Source organism: Aethina tumida, chromosome 1, assembly GCF_024364675.1.
Source record: "Aethina tumida isolate Nest 87 chromosome 1, icAetTumi1.1, whole genome shotgun sequence".
Classification (NCBI taxonomy): Eukaryota; Metazoa; Arthropoda; class Insecta; order Coleoptera; family Nitidulidae; genus Aethina; species Aethina tumida.
The window spans coordinates 74,772,601-74,797,950 of NC_065435.1; the positions used below are offsets into that span (position 1 = coordinate 74,772,601).

General features: G+C 35.3%; 1 protein-coding gene across 1 annotated transcript in view; it reads right to left on the reverse strand.

The window, feature by feature from the left end:
* The window catches only part of LOC109603900 (uncharacterized), a 207,846-nt gene extending 185,621 nt beyond the window's left edge, over positions 1-22,225 (reverse strand). Inside the window, exons 1-3 of the mRNA XM_020020403.2 lie at positions 22,080-22,225; positions 17,938-18,193; positions 4,586-4,631 (exon numbers count right to left, since the gene is read on the reverse strand). Of these exons, the coding sequence (XP_019875962.1) occupies positions 4,586-4,631; positions 17,938-18,144 (253 nt within the window). The 5' untranslated portion in view covers positions 18,145-18,193; positions 22,080-22,225. The remainder of the gene's footprint in view (positions 1-4,585; positions 4,632-17,937; positions 18,194-22,079) is intronic.
* Between the last annotated feature and the right edge of the window lie 3,125 nt (positions 22,226-25,350).

Sequence of the window (25,350 nt, forward strand, 5' to 3'; positions counted from 1 at the left end):
TTCGGGGTTTCCATTTTCTCGTGAAATTGTTTGTGTGCGGCTCCATTGTTGGGATTGCGGGGTCTTTCAAAACACTTTAGGGCTAGATTTATCTTATTTATTAGTATAGTCTTTCATTTTAGCTTCATCATTCTTTAATAATAACAGAAAAAAATTGTTTCCAAAAATTAGTCTTATGTAAATATTCAAAAATTTTGTATTTTTTTTACAATTTTTACATGTCTTACTATCGAGCTTCATTTAATTATATACCCATAACTAACGGGTTATATGATCGAGATTCAAGTGATCAAATTTACAATTTTTCTTAAACCTATTATTTTCCCAGGGTACCTTTGGCTGCCTTTCGTCCTCTGAAAAAAGTTTTAGTCATATATGTTTCCGATAGTGTTTTAGTGTAATGCCCTTGATCGATGGAAATCCGACACTGCCTTCAAATTGTTCTGAATGTTTACTGAATCTTTAAAAGATTCCCTCCCTCCTTCAATCCAATTAGATAAAAAATTAGATTTAGATCATTATTTTGTATAAATTTTATTTCAACATTTAATGTTTAATAAATTTTAATTTTTTTCTAAAAATATTATTTATCCAACCATTTTAGTGAAAAAAATTAAAAACAAGTGTATCCCCGAGTGACTGGTTTCGATATATTTATGTTTAAAATATTCGATTGGGTATTTTAAAATTGTACATTGTTGCAATATTTCCATTAGTTCGGAATTCAAATAACAAACAAGCCAGTGATGTTGTCATTTAGGTTTGTCAGAAAATTAAGTTTATAGAAAACAGATATTGCAACGACGTATTATTTTAAAATTCCAAATTGAATATTTTAAACACGAAAAACGTCTGAGAAAAGGTCAATCGAAGTAATAATTATAATGACATATAATATTCCTATTAAAAATTAAGATGTACCAAGGTGTAAGAAAGTTTTACAGGTTTAAACTACATACGAAATGCTCTATTTAATCCACAACTAAATAATGATGAAAATCTAATTTAAGTAAAAAACCTGTTTTCTCCAAAGAGATTTGAGTGTGGTAATTGATTAATTCGTAATATCAAGAAAATTTGTAAATAACAAAAATAAAGCAAAAAAAAATATTCCTTTATTTTCATTCATTCTGAACATAAATCAAATCCATATGTCCGATTGCTTAGAAACCGACGTAGAATTAACAATAGATTGTATTTTCCCTCTGAATAGATGAATAATTCAATATAAGCGAAAAGCTAATCTCCTATAGCTGTTTGCTGGAACATTTGCCTCGATAAATAGCTGCGAGTCGTGTTCTCGATTCGGTTTTTCCAATCGCATGGCCCGGATTCGTGCTTTTGAACGCCCGGCCAATATTGTTCGGGATTTGCATTCGACGGAATAAAAACTCGGTCACTTATACGCACACGATGTGGAGAACGGGAAATGACCCAATATATTTTCATCGTGAGATCATTGTTGAGTTTACGGATCGTCCTAGCCAGTTTTTATTGAGTCGTTTTTTGTCCATTTGTGAATGGATGGTGTTATTTCTAAAGTTACAGTAGTTTTACAGGCGCATCTTTAATGCATTATGCAAATGGACGAGAAACTTTGCGTATTACTCGGAACAGATTATAATAAAAGTCTGGGCTTAAGGCGCGAGTCGTGTGCACACAAACTGTATGATTTAGTGTGTCAACTTGATGGCCATTAAGTTTTTCCTGGTATTACTAGACCGCCGTCATTTATCAAAGTCCCCTATAGTCATAATTGATGAGCATAACTACACTGTATTGACCGATCCGATAAAACGTTCAGCTCGGCTTTAAAATTAAATTCGGTTCAAGTTTTATTATTATTTTTTTTTACAAGGCGGCTTACGACAAGTGAACTTTTCGCATTTTCTCGATTGGCGGTGTCGTTGTAATGTATTCCGGAAAGTTGGATGGAAATCGTGGACCCCGGATTATGCTTATCCGACGCGAGAATCGTCCTGCTGTGTGTGAATCTTAACGAAAACACTTTTTACGCCGCCTTCGCAGTTTAAAACTTCATACAAGGCTTTTTATTCACACTCGTAACTTGTTAATTAAAAACAGATTTTAATCGATTATTCGATTGATAATACTCGCATATTACGCTGGTCCAATTTTATTAAAATTTGATATATTACCTCGTCCATGAAATTAGATTTTAAAGATTGTCTGAATTTTTGTGCTACAATTTTTTTTCCAATTTTTGTCTGTTAAATTCGAAGTATACAAACAATTTTGAGTATTCCCTTCATTTTTGTTGTCTTTAAACTTTCAACATTCATTAGTACAAGGAGTGAAAATTGTAGTTTAGATGAGCCGGAGTTGAAGTACTATTTGCAATTGTTGGAGAGCATGACGTGAAGAAAGTCGTGAACGACGTGCGAGAGTTACAGGATAATACCCAGTCTTCGAAATCACTTTATAGTCACTTGTGCTATTATCAAACAGTGGTTTATAAAATAAAGAAGTTGTGGAAAGTTTGCACTTTTTTTCACATCGTCATCAAAGATTAGAGTGTTGTGGAAAACGACAGCGTTGGGATGTTGAATGGAATGAGGTTGTTTTCAGTTCCGATTTTGTTTGGCAATGATGATGATGTTTGAGTACCGTGGGAAGGGACCAAATCCACTATTTTATCAATATTTGTCATATTACCTGGTCCATGAAATTAGATTTTGAAGATTGTTTGAAGTTTTGTGCTATAATTTTCTTTTCCAATTTTTTTGTCTTACATTCGAAGTATACAAACAATACTGAATATCTCTTTCATTTTTATTATCTTTAAACTTTCAACATTCGTTAGTAGAAAGAGCGCAAATTTTAGTTTAGAAGAGCCGAAGTTGAAGTACTATTTGCGATTGTTGGAGAGCATGACATGAAGAATGTCGTAAATGTCGCGCGAGAGTTACAGGATGACACCCAGTCTATGAGATCACTTTATGGTCACTTGTGCTATTACCAAACAGTGATTTATAAAATCAAAAAAATGTTGAAAGTTTGCACTTTCTTTCACATCGTCATCAAAGAATAGAGTGTTTTGGAAAACGACAGCGTTGGGATGTTGAATGGAATGAGGTTGTCTTCAGTTTCGATTTTGTTTGGCAATGCGTGATGTTTGGGTACCGTGGGAAGGGACCAAATTCACAATTTTATCAAAATTTGTCGTATTACCTCGTCCATGAGATTAGATTTTGAAGATTGTTTGAAGTTTTGTGTTACAATTTTCTTTTCCAATTTTTGTGTGTTATATTCGAAGTATACAAACAATGTTGAGTATCCTTTTCATTTTTGTTGTCTTTAAACTTTCAACATTCGTTAGTACAAGGAGTGCAAATTTTAGTTTAGATGAGCCGGAGTTGAAGTACTATTTGTAATTGTCGGAGAGCATGAGGTGAAGAAAGTCGTAAACGACGTGCGAGAGTAACAGGATGACACACAGTTTACGAGATCACTTTATGGTCACTTGTGCTATTACCAAACAGTGGTTTATAAAATAAAGAAGCTGTTGAAAGTTTGCATTTTCTTTCATATCGTTATCAAAGATTAGAGTATTGTGGAAAATGACAGCGTTGGGATGTTGAATGGAATGAGGTTATTTTTAGTTCCGATTTTGTTTGGCAATGCGTGTTTGGATACCGTGGGAAGGGACCAAATTCACATTTTCTTACATCCAACCACTGGAGTTATGGTTTGGTGATCATTCATCTTTAGTTTTCAATTAGATGTAATTTTTAACTGGAAATTATGGAATCCATTTGGTGCCTTACCTTAGGACCCTTCAAAATCAAATTTTTCAACATGTTTTCATAGCCAGCAAGATCTCTTATTTATCACGGATTGAACTCAAGTGCCATTGCAGACAGAAAATTTCTAAATTCTGCAATCTCTCCTATAAATTTGGCAAAACTTCAGTATTGGAATAACATACTTCAGAAAAAATTTACCGTCTTGGCATTGATGTGAGTGTTTAAATTATTGTGGATATTTAAGTCATCATTAATTTTTTAAAATTATACTTTAATCATTTACTACTCTCATTTACTATGTGACTGAGTACATTATGTTACTTCCTAAAGCCGGAGGGATGAAAAGTCCTTTTCCACCCTTGCGTATGAATTGTCGTAAATCCATTTTTGAGAATTAAGTATATTTTAGAGACAATTAAAGTGCTTTGTGAATTATTTACAGCAAATTTACTTAATTGGAAAATTCAAGTCGAATATAACGTAAGATTGCAATATAAAGTTTTCCTCAGTGGATTTTCCATCGGATATATAGGCACAATTTGAAAGTTTATCTAGCATTACGTGTACCTTAAATCACAAAGCCGGAGGAATTCAATAAGCCATATGAAAAGTACGTGACTGCACGTCTAAACCGAGATCGACGGTTACGGTCGAATATTTTATTCGCCGTATCCGAATTTATTGTGTTTGCTCGCCAGAAAAGACAAAAAATCCATATCGAATATTAAAATGCCCTCGCATAAACACGGAGTGTTTGTCTTTTGGCGGAATTTGCTAGATGATCTGTCCGCGGTGACTAATTTGCGGGATGAACTCACCTGCAGCCGGCGACAGTTTGGTGATGACTCCCCAGCGCTGCTTCCACTGAAACAACGACGGAAATGGATTAGTGGGATGAACCATAAACACGGGGGACGGTTTGTTTTGCAATTTTTCCTCCTGGTGGGTATCATTTATCTTGGGTTAATTGAAAATGCCGAGGCTAAACCGCAACGTTTTGTTTGTTTTAGTGGCCATTATTAAGTTTCAAATTGTCGCCTCTTTATTCGTGTCATGTTATCATTAATAATGTTTATTATAACCTGTACAAAATATCAGTATTGTTTAAGCAATTTGAATCTGTCCATTTATTTAAAGGGACAACTTTATTAGAATAGGATCGTATTAATAATTTATGATTTCCATTACCCAATAATAAATTGCATTCGATAAAAACTTTTCAGTGTTCCTGCCCAATCAATGATAAAAAGCTTAAAAAAACTAACATCTACTTATTCGTAAACATTATCATTGCAACACAGTCCAAATGCGTGTGCAAAAAGGGACCGAAGATAAGCGTTCCTGTCGTGGGTTATCGATTGGCAGTCTCTAATCCTTTATTCCTAGTCCCTAGACAAGACTCCCTTAATGTCGACGGTAAGTAGATTTCACGCTACAATCACTAAGGAGATACAGATAAACTTATTTCCTCAACAAAGTGTTTCAATAAAAACATCTCGGATTAAGTGGAAAGTTTTAATGATATGCTAAGTCGATTGCCAATGGGGTCACAAACTGAATATGCATCGGGAAAAATGTGTTAAATTAATTTCTCGGCCCCCCACCCTCGAAAACGAAGATTAGGATTCGCAATTACCCTTTTCCAAACAATAGGTTGTTTTTGCCACGGCAGATGGAAATGTATTCGGCGACATTTAGAGCGTTCTCAAAAGGGCGGCACTCGTCTACGCGAAAACGTCAAGAGAAAACAATGCGTCGTGGAAATCAGTGCGTAGGATCCAGGGACGTACCGTGCAAAAAACGCATCGTACGAATTTATTGCCGGTTCGTGTTACATGTGTCGTGCTGAAACGGTTTTCAGCTAGGGGATGTAGCATCTCGAGTGACTGGTCCTTCAGTCATTGTCGCGCGGTAATCACGTAGACCCCGGGACTTCATAATTTACTTCGGGCCACTTAGGTGAGTGCCTTCCGTGTACCAGTGGCGTCTCACGAACGCATTTGTGTGGTATAATGACGAATATTAAACGTCCCACAAGTAAATTTTCCACGGTGACGTTTACAGGAACTTCAGTCTTAATAATACACAATAAGACAACTTATTTTTATCAGTGTCCAATATTCGGATCTTACTCACAATCCCCCGTAAAAGCGAAATTCGAATGGTGTTGCTTTAAGACAACACAACACCTCTAGATGTGGAGGATATCCCCCATTCCTGACGCAGGAGATCCATAATCTTGTCGTCTTATACGGGCTTAACTTGAAAAAACTGTCCGTATAAAAACAAGTCACCCCAACCTTAGTTTTGCCGCCCCCAAGGCTTGAATTATTGTGCGATAATCCCCCCGATAATCGCGTCACCCTGATACAAAACCCCAATTCTTATGTAGAAGACATTTGTCACCGTTAATCTCGCAAGGAAAGCAGTACTTATTCGTTTAATTGTTTCTTTTGTAGAAAAAAAAAACTGACACACGAGAAGAAACAGTTGCAATCTAATTCCGGTAGAACAAGTTTAAGACCGGGGGATGATATCAGGACATAAATCCGGCGGGTATGGAAGTGACTGCGATCATAAAGTCGGCTACTAATCGCCGCCGACAAACAATGCGGCCTCGTGTTTTGCGACGTTAATTCTGTCACAGCGCACCAGATAAACTGGCTCGGTGCGTCACCAAAAACACGATAAACTCCCGCGATTAACTCACGAAATTAAACAAACATACAACTCATCCAATCTGCATTGTGTGTCTCAAGTTTTATTCAACGTTAATTTGGTTATTGTTCGTTCGACGTTTAACATAAGCACCGGCACCAGAAGAAACGTTGACTGTTGTTATCAGGATGGAAATATTTTTGCGAGAACATTTCAAAGATGTAAAATGGTCGTTTTGTCGTCGGTGGTGGATGTGAGGTGAATTTTTTAAGTAACAAAAGCAATAATTCGTGCGCCCCTTACATTTGCGAGACGCAAGAACGAGATTCCGCGATCCATTAACTGGGAATGATGCGTGGGCCGATATTCCTTATGTACAAGGAAGCGGAATTCTGGGGGTGTAAGAGAATAGCATCGCCAGAAGGGCGATAAATTCCTTTTTGCACGACGCCGGCGGGATGTTCTGAACTTGAATTGTGAGGCCGGCCAGACATCGTGTTGTGCATGTCTGAACTCCAACCGTGCCACGTTTCAAAACACTGGAACCGAGTGCCGTTTCTTTTTTGTGATTGTGCATTTTGGAGTCCCGGGAGAGTCTCGAATTTTGCGTATGACTTCGGTTATGATAATGTGTTATGGTAATGTAAAGTTTGTGCGAAATTCCGGGTGTCATTGTGTGTGGCACCGCGCTCCAATCGATTTCGGGATTCATAAGTAATGCGGCAACGTCTGCTCATCTCGCATCTCCCACAACATCATTTATCCTTTTTAAAAAACTGGAATAATTGCGGCACAAGACAGTGACAGAACTTTCCCAACATTTAACACTTTTGTTTTTAACACGTCTCTATACAGTAAGTGTGTTCTCAGGGAAAGTTTTCCAAATAAATTTTATTGTGTATTAAAGTTCTGCCGAGTCTATTTTAAGTCGTTTGAGGTATACGGGATTTAATAAACGCGAAACGTTTTGCACACATTGTAAACGAAGCTTTGTGTGCTCACATTATCCTGCCATTATCGCGGTTTAATTACCGTTCTCCGGAATTATGTAAACTTCTTCCGGATTCCTTTATATCTATATACCTACTTTGTGACAGTTTTAAAAGGGAATTTTCGAATCAAAGAACCTCGTTTAAAATGATTTAATTCAATAAAAATGTCTATGCAATGAAATTCGATTTGAATTATTAAATGTTAATTAACGGTTTAATTTGTTCATGTTTTGACAATGTGTTAATGAGGATGATTACAATTTGATTAAAATATTATTATTTATAATCTGGTTAGGCAAATTTCACACAAGAATTAAACTACTAAATAAATCCCCATTGAAAATTTCTAATAAATAAAAATTATACAATTATTTCATCTAATATTCAATTTTATATTTTATTGTAACAGTGATGCTGAAAAATTTTGTAATAAATCCTAATTTAGATTATTTAGTTTAAAATTAGATGTAAGATCATATCATCATTCATAATGAATGTAAAAACCCTTAATGAAATATGTAGCAGTAATTAAACATCAATTATCATCATCACGTGTTCTTGAGAAACCAGTTATCATCAACACACTCCTGACAAATCACTTATCAATATACACATTATTGTGAAACCAATTATCATCATCACATACTCTTAAGAAACCAATAAAATTATCGTGCACTCTTTAGAAACTAGTTATCATCGTCCTCCATTTTTGAAAAAACAATCGTTATTATCTCTATTACTCTATTGTGAAGCAAGTTATTGTCATCAAGCACTCTTGAGAAACCAGTGAACATCATCATCATATACTCTCTAAAAGCTGTTATCACCATCAAACACTCTTTGGAAATTAATTATAAGTCTTGAGAAACAACTTATCATCAGTTTATAACTCATCGTAAACTGATACAGTCGTAAGAAACGAGTTATCATGTATTCTTGAGGAACCATCATCTTTATGAACTCTTGGCAAACCTGTCGACATTATCACACACTCATGTTCTATTAAAAAATCAGTTATCATTATCACACAATCTTGAAAAATCATTTATTATTATTATTATACATTCTTGAAAATTGAACCATTTTCATAGCACACTAATTTAACATCAAATTGCATACCTAATCCCCATATCAAGAATTTATCAAGTGAAGAAATATTTTAATTAAGCAACTCAAAATGTAAGTGCTTCGCAATTAAATTTGATGAGACTAGAACAAGTTTTTTAATTTAAAACATGCATTTATAAGAGTGGAAAACGCCTTTCGTTTAATTCTCAGTAAAACACGATACATATTTTGTTTGGATGATGGAGGTAATTATCTAAAAGCCCACACCTTTCAGCTCGCTTCATGCATCTCAGACGTTTCGCCGGCTCCGAATTGCATCGTTAAAAAAGGAAATGCGAAAGAGCGGGGCCGAGCCGGAAAGCGGGCTACTTAGCAGTTATTCTTTCTATTCGGGGATGCATCCGGGGCTGAACCCGGCCAGTCCATAGGTGAATTTAGGGGCTTATAATTTACCGAAATCGCTATTCCGGACCAGGAGGCCCGGGCACTCGGAATAAATCGCAACGCCGCCCCTAAAACCCCGAACCACCGTTACTTATACAGATGAGATTTCGTAAATGAATACACGGGATTATTTTGGCTTTATTATGGAGGTATGCACTTGAGCCTGGGTAAATTGCAGCGTTCGATGGGAAGTAAAATTGCAATCAGACTGGGCAAACAATCGCGGGGGTGAAAGGGAAGACAATTAAGGACCTCATAAAGTCATTATTTAATTTTCGTCTAGACAAAGTGCAAAACGGGAAATCGTTAGGTCTGGCAGAAGACCTTGTTCGCAGAGTATCCGCAGCGATTACTTATTTATCCACGTTAAACTTTTTCCTGAGAGGGAGTCATAGACAGCTGCATGCGCGGCTCCGAAAACTTTAAATAAAGTTACGCGGACCGAGAGCATTTAAAATCGCAAAAGTCGTCATTATGATAATGCCATTCTGCGACGGAATTGGATTAAGCCGTGACGGGGTACACAGTTTATCTTTTTCGAGAGTCTTGCCCTCCGCGAATTCGTTAAACCATAACCGGCGGATTTAATGCGCCAATTAAAAGTTTCTGACAAAGCCCAACTGGAAATTCCACTCTATTTTGCTTTCTCTTTCTCTTTCCTTTACATCTATTCAATAATTAAAAGATGACACATGAATACTGGAAAAATGTTTAATTCAACGACACTATAAAGGCACACCACAAAAAATTTGTTCATTTAAAATTATATTAGCCTTCCTGTTATTTTTATTATAAAACGATATATATGTATATTAAATTTGAAATATTTAAAACTGTGTATAAAAATACGATCATAAAACTTTCGATATTTCGACAAAACGGAAAAATAACAAATTTCCCACACAAATCGGATTTAATCACCTCCAGCACTGTAACTCGCACCACCAACAAAAATTAATTCAAAGCTACAATCCGAAATAAATCACGGCAAAAACAAAAACCGTTTTATTCATATTACCGCGTTTGAAAAAAAAAAACAACCACACAAACGGGTAAACTCCCGATTGTGTGTATGTAAGGCATAATAAACCCTCCGATAATTATTTGTGCTATGAAAAACTGTTCAATTCGTCGACCCTTCCCGCAACAACTTTAACTTTCGAGTACTTATTATCGATAACCTCGCACTCGAAACTAATAATGTGAGGCAAAGTTTTATTGGTCTTTCCCCGCTTCCACTCTCATTTAATTAAACCGAATTTCTCCAAAAAAAAAAAACTTTCAAGATTTCAATTAAAATATTTCCCTGCCTTGATTGGCCATCCTCACGTGGATTCAAATCTGTGATTAAGTCCCAATTGTGTCTCGTTTTAATTAACTTCACCGTTCGAATAATTTAATTAAAAAGAATCGCAATTAAAAATATGTCCGGTTTCGGGTATCGTCTAGTCTCGTTTTAATTATCTCTGTAAATACCGCAGTGAATGTTATTTTTTATGCACTTCTAGATTAGCCAATTATTAAAGCAATTTGGACCGTTTAACTTTTCTCGACACGACACCGTTCTAAATAATCGTTAGCAGGAACGGAAGTTCGCAGTTAGAGGCGAACTTGAGTTTATTTATTTGTCGCCATTAAAGTTCTTCTAGTTTTCAATCCGGCGGATCGTCGAAATTACTCACATTTAGGGAAAATAGGTCCAATTTAACGAGACTTGGCAAAAAGTACACTTCTTGTTTCTATTAAAATTTTTATAAAGCATAAAGGCTTTAAGACGCCATACCGGGACGGTATATTGCACTCGGGTGCGCAAAAGTGTTTCATAGTACATTCAGGTCGCCAAAAAGACCCAAGTTATTACCATTTTTACTGCCGATTCACTCCCGCATTTTATTACCCCATATTTCAGCTATCGGACATTCGCCAACTCAACGAATAAAATAAATACAAATAGAAAACAACTGGGATTTTATACAGGGCGAGGTGAGGATAACTATTGATCCCCCCAATTCTATCCGTTCGGACTTCGGGCGTAGGGACACAGTTTAAAATAATACCTACGCAATATCGGGGAAATGGGAAACCGCCCGCAAACATTATAACGAGGCATTCAATGGAGGATCTTCCACGAGGATAAGCGCGTCGGGGGTCGTTGAATTGGTGCTCGATGACTTTTCTTTTCGACCTAACGAAGTGGACGAGGGTCTAATGAGATGGGCCCATCCGAATTCCTCGTGTGTTCACTGCCATTTTTACTTTGTTTTGATTGACATATTGTATCTGTGTGTAACGGAGATTTCCATTAAACAGTTTTCATTGCAATTTCGAGTTTCGGTTCAGTTTTGTAACGTTTCCGGTTTGGAATTTGCTTCTTATATTGTTTCTTCCTCTAAAATTAGAGTGGCAATTCTTGGTAGTCAAACAAGGAGTAAAATTGACACACACATCTGCTATATAGAGTTTGAAGATGTGGGAGTTGGTGGTAGAGCGGAGGGCAATTAAAACTAAGTCAATAATAATCACGAGCTCATTAGGAGTTGGCTTTCGGAAACAAGTGCGATTAAACACACAAACTTGCGAGCGTCGCGGATTCGGCGCCTTCGGCCGCACAAACCGCCACAGCCGTTTCGGACGGTGTTAATGCCGATCCTGGGTCGATCGTCGATGCCGTTAAGGTTAAGGGGTTGAACTCGAGACCGCTAATCGCTCACGGTCCGATTTTCAGCAGTTGCTCTGTGAATTTTCGATTGAGTATCTATTGCGGGGGAGGGAGGTGTTTGAATGTGGACGATTTTAAATTGACGGGGCTCAATTGTAAATGGAGTCGATAATCCGGCCGTGAGTCCGATGTTTATGGACAGATGCGCCCGACACAAAAGGAAATCCACTGGAACACGGATTCGCAATCAGGACGATAATTTTGACAATGCACACTCAATTGTATCATGCACTATATTAAATTTCTAGACGACTATTCGATTACATTTGTTTATAAATACTACTTTTTGTGCACAATGAAAATTGCAATCTTTTATGTGTTTAGTTTCAGTTCAGTAAGTGGATGGATGCAACATTTCCAAAGTAAAACTTGTGTGTTACTTCAGTAAATTCCTCGTGGCTCGTTTGTGTGCAATTACCCTGATTTGTGTACTTGACCGGATCGATGGGGCTTTTTAAAATATTACCGCGCCACATCAAAGCCGCAATTTTAAAGAACCCGACAGATTGTTCCATATCCTAAAGCGTGCCATTATGCCCGGGATAATGTCTCGTGATGTATCGTTGTTTTCGATATTCCTCCCCGGTTTTCGAATTGCCCGAGGGGAGAAAACTCGGTTTCCAATTCTCTCAATGTGTGTTTCTTATTAGAAGGAAATCTGGACCGGAGGTAAATATCGGTTTATAACGGTTTTCGGTCGCCCAATGGTCTTTTCATGCAGTCATCCGCACCCTGTACGTAGTTTTAGGTTTCGTAAAACGGTACGTCGCCCGAATATGCAATAAAGTCTGTTTATGGCGTTGCATGGGGAGCCCAAAATTGAGGGCACAATTATCACGGCCAAATTTTCGGTTCTTTATGTCTTCATTTCACAGTCATTTTTGTTCGTCGAAAAAAACGACCAGTCTTAAGTGGACGACTGATTAAAACTGGTAGACAATCGTGGTATTTTAGTTGGTAGTTTGTAATTAAAAACAACCGACGCATCCTTTTAAAATAATCATTTCTGCAGCGGGAAACTTTTTATACTGGCACGTTCTCCATATTGTTTAGCCCGCTTTTGTTGGAAGTAGTTTTTCTCTCCATAATCAATTGAATTTTTAACGAGATCCTGGTGAATATTCAGAGGCTTCTGGTCTACGTCGAATGCACGAATTATTCACGGTAATAACATAAGGTATTAGCGTATCTCTCGTATTAATGTTGCATTACAGTAATTGGTGTATAAATTGGGGATTTTAATGGATCGTGTCACGGAACGTCGAAAAAAATCGATTTATCCGTTTCTAGAGAAAGTCAAAGCGACCTTAATGATCGCTTAATATTTTATTAACATGCAAATATGATTGAAACAGAACAGAATACGGGAAATATAAAAAAAAAGTGCGAGGCAGTCACAGACAAATGACATTAAACAAATTTCTTTCGGATTTTAATTGTGTTAGGAAGTTTCCGTCTTAAATTATTCATCGAAGAATCGCGGAACCGTGGAAATTACTTTTTTATTAGCGCGCATCCAGGATCGTTAACTTCACGTTTGTAAAACATTAACTGCCGGAATGAAAATTCGAATGGCCATAATTTTGAAGTCTGTTCTATGCTTGTTTTTTTTACATCGGCCATTGTTAAAAGTCGCTTTTCGTCAATTGAATGGCACGACATTTAACTTCATTATAAATTAATTGTTTGCCTTCCCCACTAGAGGGCGGAAACCTAATTAATTTCCTTCCTTATTTCATTAATTTTCGAACTTCGAAGGCGGAAAAAATGCTCCAACGTGTCAGCCATACAAAACACAGCGAAAACAATGGAGCCCATTCAAAACCCGCCTTTATACCTCCAAACACTCCAATACAATTTAACTAAAAAACAACCGGGCAATTGTACTGAATTTCTTTTTACTTTGCACATTAAAAAGTCGGAATGACGATTTGTACTATTCACATTATTATTTATTTATTTCCTCTCCCTTTTTTTTCTTCGGCCAATCAAAATGTCACAACAAAAAAACGGTAATAAATCCAGACAGTCGTCTGTCCATCCACATTTGCGTTCGCATCCCGATTTTCCATTGTGTGTGCGTTTAATTTTCCATCTTTCAACCCGAGACTTCGGGTATCGGATCCCGGTGCCGTCACGACGCCAAACTCGAAATAATAAATCGCACGCTCCATTATTGTCCTCATCCATTGTTTCGACTCTCTGTGTTTATATTTCTGACTGCGTGCGGGTTGATTTCATTTCGGCTGATGAATAAATTAGCGGTGGGATTTAAGGCGGATTGATTGTAGCATAAGACGCTGACATGACGAATGATTTGTTGTCGGCACCGATGGCAATTAAGGGAATTAATTCGTTTTAATTAGTTTCGAGATGTACACAAACTAAATTAGATGTGTATTTAATTTTTAAACAAATTTACTTAAATTTTCTCCTCGAAGGTGTTATTTTGGCAAGGGTAATTTTCAGGGGGGGACGAAAAGTTGGGCCATTAACGGGGACCCAGCGCGCCACATTTGTCAGTGCCAGTTCGCGGGCCGAAAACGTATTGCGGTCGCAAAAGGGCAACAGATATTCGGAGCGCGACGCAACCAAACAGGTGCACGACTTTCGAATATTCGCCCCCCTCGAGTTATTTATTACTGGATAATTGACGTTTTATATGTGCTACGGTCATGTCGGTACAACGTAACAATATTTCAAATCATCCCCGTGACACGGTCGGTAATTAATGGCAACTTTCAGATATATTTACAGGCCGGTGTTTTTATTATCGGCTGTCACGCATTTTTCGGCTGTGCACCTACAATAAAATTCGAAATTTAAAGGAACATGTTTTGTGCGTGTTCAGATTAGAAGTTAATTTACAAAGCGACGTGTCTTTCGTTCGGGCTTTGTTTCCAATTTGTTTTTGACAGCGTTTGTAATGCGGCCTGAAAGGTGCGTGGTCTCGATAAAAGTTCATTTCGGCGGTTTAAATTAAGATCGTATCTCGTTCACGTCGACCACATTTTTCTACGTTTTATGTTTTAATTTCGCCGAATCCGACATTGTGCGAATGTTCATGATACAATACGATAAATTACCGGGTTGTATCGAAAAAAAAAATGACACCGGACCAGAATGGGAGAAACACGCCACAAACGTATCTGGAAAATGATCTTGATACAATTTCCTTCTGTGCATAGTCATTAGCTTCAAACTCTGTGTATAAAACCGGCAGTCCAAGTCATTTACATACTTATTATGTATGCATTAAAAACTACTCCCGAGGAAAAGTGCAAAGAAAATAAACAAGGAGGGCAAAGTTGAAAAAAACCGCGGGAGCATTTTAATTCGAAAGTAATAATCGTCGTCGCATTTTCATGCATCCGATCGCACCACTCAACTCTCCAGACTCTGTCTTCTCTGCTTTAACGACTTTCGATGTACGAAATGAATTTTTAACCGACCATAATTTGAATTTATCAGAGATATTGCACGGGAACGCGATGCCCACGTTCCTAACCTAAGCTCCCCGAAAGATTTATTGGCGGAGACTTTGCTTTGCAAATCAACTGGATAATAGTTCTGTGAAACTAATTTTTCCACCATTCATAAATCACTCTTAATAAAAAGAGTAAAAAAAAAAACGATTTTTAATTCGACTAAAGTCGAACTACGATTACTCGGAGATTTGATAACTCAAACGAAATTGGTTGGTAATTGCGTCAAGAGTGAGAATTAAATGTAATTTTTACTTCATAAACTCGAACATCAAATATAATGGGGGTATTTTGGAGTGGATATTTTGAATTATTTCGAAAATAAAAATACCAAGGCATTATATTATATTGCAGAAAATATCAACAAATTCCTTAAGACATTAATAAAACAAAATTTTATGGCTCTATCCTCTTTGGCATGTTCAAAATTAGTAAAAATATTAATTCTTGATCAATAACTCGCCATTCTTCTCTAAGAGCATTATCTAGTTCATTACGCCAACGCATATTGCAAATGGAATAATAATTGCTAGAATAATCAAGTGGTGATGTCGTTGAATATTCATAGTTACTCGGTTTACTATAAGCTCCATACTTCTAAAGAAATTCCCACTCTTACAGAACCATCTCCAAAGTAACAATTGAAACCGTGTTTTTTGAGTGAGCTCATGGTACCCCTCATTACATCCAAATGTACAAACAAGTACGTGATTCGGCTGTACTCTGGGCGGTGATTGATGGCCCATGTTCTGTTGCGCAACCCGGTGCTCCCTGTTCAACAGAGGGTGTCGAAAAAATCTTATGGCTCTAAAACCAACTTCATTCAACGTTCTTCTGATGGTTCAGACTTACCAACGTTTGCACGAAGTCTGGATGTAAAGAATGTGTCTAGCAGAAAAAGGTCCTGTTGCTTTCTGGTCGTACCAAAACGTATATTAACATATCCAGTTTACTGATTATGATTCCAAGCACAATTTACTACATTCTGTGAGGCATTATACATTGGACATTAGTTGTTGACTCAGATTCTTCCAAAATTCCAGTTATAAATGTAAAATATTTAGAAGAAAAGAAAATTTTACAAGAAATGAAATGGATTTTTTATCTATTAAATAATAGATAAAAAGTATAGTAAATTAAATATAGTGACCGTCTAAAGATACAAATATTCAAATAATATTTACTGGTTAAAATAAAATATTGAAAATAGTTTAATATCTACTGCATCTATCTGAGTTCAGGTACTACATTTACGTGGTAATTTGGAATAAGTTATATTGTAAGGTTGGCCAAGCTCTTTGATAGTCCGAGCCATTTTTCAAAATTTAAAATGTGTCGTGAGCCGCAGTATTTAAAAGGTATGCGAAAAGGTATTTGTTTATTTACAGAAATTATATTTATTGAAAATATAAATAAAAGTATAAAATATGTGTATTGAATTTAAATATTAAAAATTACAAATTATTATCTCTTGATAATTCTGAATGAAAAGGAAATTGGGGTACATTTATCGAGAGCCACAAATAATCTTTCAAAGAGCCGCATGTGGCTCGCGAGCCACAGTTTGGCCACCTCTGTTATATCGTAAAATTAACATCACAAAATTCGTTAATCTTATAGAATGGGGATATTAGTATTTCTAACAGCTGATATTAAAAAGCAAAACGTATATAAAATAGAAAACAAATTTCTATTTTAACTAAATTCAAATTGAAGTTATTATGTTTTATTTTTTTCGGTATTCAACATATTACCACCAATTTATTTTAAGATATTCGCAAGAATGTCATAATAAAAATATGGTAAATGTTCTCATGATAAATAATTAATGTCTTTTAATTCGTAAATTAAATTATTATTAGACCACTTATCACCAGAAACATAAAAATATGTTCTACACATTGATAATGCTTGAAACCTGAGTGTATTTTATTTTTTACAAGTAGAAAGTCCCATCGATTGGTCTGTTTATTCCCCCCGCCAATATAGCAAAAAAACAGCTTCTAGAATTCAAGATAGATTTAATTCGGTATGCAGATTATCGAAATTTGTCCCATGTGCGACACAGACTGTTGCAATTTCCAAGAAATAATTCATTTAGACGCGCATCTCGGAGAGAAAAAGAATCTGCTGCGTGTGTTGCTCGGTAGCAGCACGCGCTCCACATTCTCCGACTTCCGGCGCATTTGCATATAAATATCCGCAGCAGGAAATTTACATTTGTATTGAGTACATAACTCTTACGTGTCCTTTTATTTTTTCTTCTTATGGAAGCGTGGTGGATTTTCCAAAGCACAAATACATTATGATTTCGGTGTATTAGGGGCGGATAGTTTTTTGGAAGAAAGTGGAAACACCATTTGTGGACGCGGTTCTTTGTTGTTTTCTAATCGTGTTTTCCGCAAAACCATTACCAATTATTTTTTTTACCACAATCGCCTTAGAGCGTAAAGCTTTGAAGTATTCCCAACATCCACTCGAGGATCCGTGCAGGAAAAACGCCTCTTATGAAAGTCCTTTCACTCTCCGTTGTGTCGAGAAAAGTGCGTTTCCTTTCCTCTAATAGTTCACCTTTATATTCTATTTTACCATTCCCATCTACGTGACAAACAGAATAAAGTGTCCGTTTTGTTTTAATCAAGTTTAGGAAATTAATTTTATTTACGAATGCAACGATCCCGTTCCGGGGTCTCATTAAAACTACGACGAAATTGCTTTTTGATCACGAATCTGATAACAATTTAAATGTTTCGAAATCTGACAACGACCCAATTAAAAACACAGAATGAAAAACTATGACTCACTTTTTTGTTGTCGCGAAACTTGAGCCATCCACAGATGACGGTTTGGTCGGGCGTTCCTGGGACTTCGGTGAAGAGCACTTCGTCCTCGCCGTCGGAGTCGGTGAGGATGTCGGCGTGTCGGCTGCCGATACTTCTTGCCGGCGAGCTGCAGCAGGACTCGGTCAGCCTTCTGGCCACCATCGGTGAGTTGTATGCACTCTCCGACATGTTCGTCAACGTGTGTCCTTCGTTGTTTTCGGCTGAACACAATCGGCTTCTGCAACAAAAAAACAAAGCCGGGTTGATTTATTTTGCGGTTTGGCAACTTTGAGACGGCACTAATTCTTATTTATGCCACGCGACGAGAGACGTGGAGAGAAGGAAACGGGGCAACGCGGAATAAATTCAAATTTAAAAAGTTTCACCGCACGCTTTGTATTTGAAAAAAGACGGGCGGTTTGGGTTTTTGTGTTGTTCCCAATTTTTTTTTTCCTCCGTTTTTGACACGGCAAAGCCGATGACCGACCTCCGAGCACAATAACTCCGGGGAAAAAGTTATTATTGGAAACTTCTGGTTCGAAAGTTGGCTTGGGAAGTTGTCCGAATCTTGACGGCGCTCGCGGATCAGCATTAAGCGGCGACGGTTTTCCAGTGCTGTGGGAATTGCAAACAACAACACCGGGAAATTTCATATTCTCAAACGACTTGCTTGCCTTTTTTTGGTGCCATGGATATTTTTAGAATGTTAAACGTATATTTTTTTTTGCACTGATTCACGAAGTAATAAATTTCGTGCGGTGATTGGCCGGCTGTAAAGCTTTAATAAACCAACATAATCCGATAAAAATAATGCGCCGCCACATGTCCACTTTTTCCTTGCACTTTATGCTAATAACAGGTTTGAAGAGGGTGCGCTTTCTTACAGACCTGGGGATATTTACATTAGGGCATTGAATTATACCCAGAATTAATAACATTCGGCTTACCCTGTAGCTGTTTTTTTTTTTGCGGTTGTGTTACACTTGATTAAAACCCACTTACCCTCCCTTTAGGGTAAATAAAAAGCGTAAATATATAGCTTTCGAGTTGCACAGTCAATGAATTATTTATTTAGTGTTTGCTGTAAGGAAATGAATGTTTGGTCAAACATAATTATTTCGTTTATTTCGTTCATACGGTCGAATTAAAAGAGCAATTAGTTCGCGTTCTGCAAATTGTTATTTATTTGTTGGTGAAAACACAGGGATTTTCCATAAAAATATGACCATGTCGTGTTTAATAGAAGCTTGGCATGTCGACTTAAGCTTTACAGAATGTTGCCGAGATAAGGAACTACATAATTTAATTTTCATACAACGCTCCGGGATATGATTTTTTTAAATCGCCGTGCTGAAAGTCTGCCGGTTTTTATGTACTGTAACGCGGTCGTTTAGATAATGGTTATTTTTTGCCATAGCGAAATATGCACTAAAGTTATTTGATTTCGAACCGAGATTACAGTCGTAAACTTTCCAAGTTTTTTGTGGTGTTCATTGTGTTCCGCAAAAAAGGTTGCATAAAACATTAAGCTTTATTATCCGGCTAACCTATCATTGAATTTTACTTACGACATAAACAATTTAAAATCAGTTTAGATACAATTGCATTAAACCATTTGAATCGTATTTACTTGCTTATAATTTATTGTCTCGCATGCGAAATAATTTTGTTTGTAAATATGGCTCGAAGCGAATCCTGAATTAATCATTCATTCGTCTTGGCAAATACAGTTATTTCCCCTGTTCCTGCATAATGAATGACTTTTTGTTTATTTCCATCCGTTTCGCATCTCTCAATTATTGAGGACTCCGCGACATAAAACATTAATCTGCCGCAATTTCAATTTCCTCGATAACATTTTCGGGTCATAATTAATCTCTTGGCTCGTTAACAAAATATGCTGCGGTCCGAAAAGTTGCTAATTGGATCAGAACAAGGATAATTAAATACTGAGACGAAACCACATGTGTTTTCGTTTTTCATTCTACTCCAAACTAGGTCAGATTTTTCCCATTCAAACATAAAATGATACCTAACAGCCGTGGTAGACCGTCCGTAGATTATTAATGGAGGTAAATATAAATGAAGCTTAATTGAAAGTTTAATTTACATTTCACTTACTTGACTGACACGACAGAGTTTTATTTAATACTGGCCCGGGGTTAATTAAAACATGCATTATTCAATGGGTTACGGTATTACGGCATTACAACTTTAATACGGAAAATGTGCGTGAACCTCGAAAAGAAAATGACAAGAAGCGATACAAAATCCTGGTGGGTGGCAACATTGTGGTGGTTAATTCTCTGTCAGGTATGCAAATTTGGTCCGGCTGCGTTCTTAATTTGATATTTTTACGATATGTGTTTTGGCTCGGTGTGCTTTTAATTTTGAGTCGCGTCCTCCAATAACAAAGAAAGGAGTGGGACCGTTGCGGACGTTTAATATTCGAGCACATGCGGTCTGAACTTGACAACGTTTTTAATCTCTTAAAAATAAAATATTCCCCGGCTTCCGTGTGGAATTAATGCGGCAAGATGCAAATTCAGCGGTGGCGATTTTTGTTTAAAGTATAAAGTTGTGTATAAATATGGAAAGACGGTGAACGATTGCGTTAAAATTTTAATTAATTTATTCGGCGTGCTGGCTCGATTTTCGGCGGCGACAATTAAAATAATTGAGGGATTTACACATTTTATTCGTGCTGTAAGAGAAAAGTGTCTCGGTGCCTTTGAATTTTGTTAATTGTTACGTTCTCCTTTATAAATATTCAGACGTTTGTACAGCGAAATTTATTCCGTTCGTAAGGAATTTCCGCCACACATGAACATTTTTCTATTTACGACTTTCGCAATTGAGTTTTAGCTTTTATGATAATTGCGATTTTAATTGAAATTGATTTAATTTACGAACAACATTAAAGGAAAACGTACACACAACTGGAAAATTGCGTTTACAGCAAAAATGAATTAAACTAACTAAAAGCAAAATTCATTAAGAATAAAAATTTTAGTACATTTAGTATGGCCCATTTCAGACGGAAACACCACTATAACTTCTTATATATAACTCTATTTTAAAGAATAATGTTTCAAAATTTAAACGTTAAAAAGCTCTATGCATACCATAAAAATTGTTTTCTACATTACCTGGCAAAGGCTTATTATAAAATTTTTTATATACAAAGAATAAGAAATATGGAATATGTTCATTATAAAAATAATTTTTAATTCTGCTAGTTTTACAAATGTGCATAAAAAATACCACCATCATTTTTTTTAAATTTGTTTTTTATTATGTATCTTTTGAGAGTGTCGTATATGTCCATCCTAAATGAGATAGATTGTATAAGAAACATATAAACTTGCGCATCCGCCATAATTTGATATATAATTTTAAAATAATTGCGAACATTAATTAAAAATATATGTATGACATTATGGATATTAATACATTAAAAAAACAATTAAACGGAAACCTTTTTAATTTTGTCTTACATTTTTTTGTAAATGAATTCCAAAAATAGATGCTAATTTGTTATATAAGCATTCTATGAATAAATTTTTTAGGTAATTAATATTTTATTACTATTCAAAATTATTTTAGCTAATAAAGAATATTAAGAATAAAATATTAAATAAACAAATTAATTACAATTAAGTCTTTTTATTTATACCATTATTTTAGACCACTGATTTAAATTTAGAAATGGAAGGATATTTTTAAACAATTTACATATACATCAACTTTGCGAAGAAAAATCACTAATTTTTTTTGGCTAACCGACGTAAAAAATTTTATTATTGTACAAGTAAAAAACAAATAAACTTGTGCATTCACCATAATTTACAAGTTTATTCACTTAACTAATTTTCATTTATAAATGAATTTATGTGATATTATAAATATAACACTTTTTTATAAAATTATAAACAAACAATATATAATAAATAATAAAAATTATTTTAGTTTAGAAACAATAAGCAATTAATATTTTTAAAACAGGCAAAAACATGAATTTATTTTACCTCATTTTTTAGACAATTGATGCTCTACTCTAGAACTAATTTTCAAGTAAAAAAACTTGATTAAATATTATGACAAAAATAGCGAAGAAAACTCACTGCTATTTCCTTCTTTCTGGCTGCAAACCGGCTCAAAAATGTACGTCACTGCACTCAAAAAAATTCTACATAACACACAGAACACACATAAAAAAGATACCGTCCGATATTCAAATGGATCCTTCTATCTTCCCCTCGACTTATCTCATTCCTTTGATATGCTGAGTTACTTTGATGATATGTGTCCAGCAACTTTGCCACTATCAACCGCGATCGTACTTATTCCTAACACCAACTATCTAAGAACTATTCACGAGATACATAAAAAACTAGCCTAATTTAACGTTGATTTTTAATTATTGAACGATATGGAAGTGTAAAAAATATGCGATATTTTACGCGTGTCTTACGACTCGCTGCGTCGGTACGCGGGCGTGCGAACGTCGCTCGGTCGGCGTCCAGACGCTGAATGAGCGTCGCGACGTCGGACGCGGCGAATGGAGGGTCGACGCGCGCGGTTCCCGAAACCGGAATGCACTTTTCACGCCACAAAAATTATCTTAAATCCATGGCAAATGCGAACATTTATTTTAACACAACGTAACAATTTAATCTTGTTTTAAAAATTTCAATCAAGCAAAGTTTCAATGTTAATTAAAAGTAACGTTCCTGTAAGCAGTTTTAAATACATAAAATCGGTGTGAAAGGATGAAGTTTGTGGAGTCTTTGCGTGGAAAATGGATGAAATGCACCCCTTTTAGGGTCGTTAATCGAGGATTTAAACACGTCATATTTCATATTCTTTATCGTGGAACGTTACAAGTTTGGACATCTTCTCGGCCTCAAGCGCGATTAAAAGTTTTAAAAACGGTTATTTTAATGGCGAGGCAATTTATGTTCGGCAAGAATTTTACAATTAAGACCGGTGACGATTATGGCGAAACTAGTTTAATTAAGTTAATAGAAAAATCAGATTTGGGCAACGGATTGAAAGAAAATGAACTTGTAGATACGTTGTTAGTTTGACGTACACGCAAAGTTATGACGCGAACAGGAAATGTTTGCCGACTCCACTTTTCCTCATACAATTTAAATCAGATGCGGTTTTAATAATTGCCAACTAGCGGTAATTGCACGAGAAATCCCACCGATTTTTTAATGTTCCGTGACAAAATGAAATAATTCTTCGTTTAAAGCCGCAAGTCCAAACTAAACTGAAAAACCGAAATTACAAGCTCGTTACAAAAGAAATAAATTCTTAATAGTCTTCCCATCATAAACCGCCTCGAGCGGCGACTTTTATTTTTAATAAATCCTTTAGATGTGCGGGCATTTTTATAAATTCTCTAAACTACGTCTAGCCTCTATAAAATATCGACTGCGGCTGAATTAAATATCGTTTGAGGCATCAAACCGGCCATTTAGTTTCTGAAAACACAATGCGTAAGCGTATTTTAAACATTTATGTGCATGCATTTTTAAACAGCCATTCCACTCGATTGCCCCGTCTCTGACACAACTCCCTTTTATTCCTCCTGTTACATTAAAAATATATCTCATCAAGACGTGAACTAAAGATCATTCTGTTAACTTTTGCACTCTAATTTTGGACAATCAAGTTTTACAGCTTGTCATCAATCGAATATACACAAACTATGCCAAATAGTAGGTAAAGCGAAAATACCAAATACTGATTTAAAATAAATTGAAATAAATTTTTGATCATAATTAATGAATAACAATATAATGATTAAATTATAATTGAATTTAACACACATTTGACAGGAACATACACTGAACTAATTATTGTCAGAATTATAAAAAATATTTTGTTTTCTCTTTATTATCACACCGCATTAAGTATATTTATTCAATTAGGTTTGATGGTTTTTTTTAACCCAAAAATAGTTGTTTGTTCTAATAAATCAGAGAGGATTGGAGTGTATGTAAGTATTTATTATTTAAAATAATAAAAAATGTTAGTGAATATTGGGATTATTAATGAATATTATCATCAAATACTTCCTGGCTAAAATATATCAAAATTTATAGTTGAAATTAAATACAAAGAGTACAACTTATTATTATTTACTAAATATATATCTATAGGATCAGTGTTCGTAAAATAGTTCAATCAAATTCTCAAAGATTTCTTGTTCGTTTTCTGTGATAATTAATGCATGAAAGTTAGAAAATATAAAAAAGGACGAAATAATAGTTTTACCATTTTTACGTTAAATTTGTCATTATCAAATTATGCTATAATGTCGTACAATGATTTAAAGTATTGATTTCCACTATAATACCACTTAAAAGTGACGCGTTCATAACTTATTTTTAAAACCGAAGCTACCATTTTCGAACTATTATGTAATTCAAATTTAAGATACTGAAAATGAAGAACGAAGGATTAAGAAAAAATTAAGGGAATGTTTCATCAGCATCAGGGTTATCCGCGGCCACAATTTGACGAATTGTATCAACCCCATAATTCCTGTGCTAACTTTATTTCTCCTAAATATATATTTGTTGATTTTATAGTATGATATAAAGTTGTTTAATATTTATATTTTGTACTTTATTTCATATTTCTTGAATTTCTAAAAATGTCTAATTTTATAATAAAATTTAGCATTATTACTTATTCTTAGGATTAATATTGTAAAAGCAGGCTACTAAATAAATAACAGTAAGATTTGCTACATTTTTGAATAATAATATACACACATACGATTTAAAATTCAATAATTATAATTTGAATCAGTCCTATATAAATAATTTATAGATACATATATAGTAACATATATTAGTAATTTATAAATTATTTATAACCCAAAATAACTTTTGATCAACATTTAAATTTAAATAAATTATGGGTAAATAAATATTAATGTCTTAGTCTAATGTAAATATATTTGAACCCATTTATAATAAATTTTTAAAAAATTTTAGGCAAATTACATCAAATTTTAGGGAAAAAATTATTTACATTCTATCTAAATTACAAAAATTACATATTTTACTTCAAATCTAGTAAAAAGTAGTGAATTTAGTCAAGATAATAATAACTTGGTAATTGAGTTTTCTTAAGTTTTATTTGATTTGACAATGTTGTTTTTAACGGTTAAACAAAAGATTTGCATCGTAGCGCGGTTAATTTGAATATCTTTGACTGTTGCCTCGTCTGATTGAACATGTAGATAAGGTTAAATTAAATTTCGCCCTCAACAAAAGGGGTAGTAGGTAGAGGGTGGTCAATATCGAAATGCGACGTGTGCAAAAGGCGAACAATTCGAGACACGGTGTACGTGGCCAATTTTCTAAAACGGCT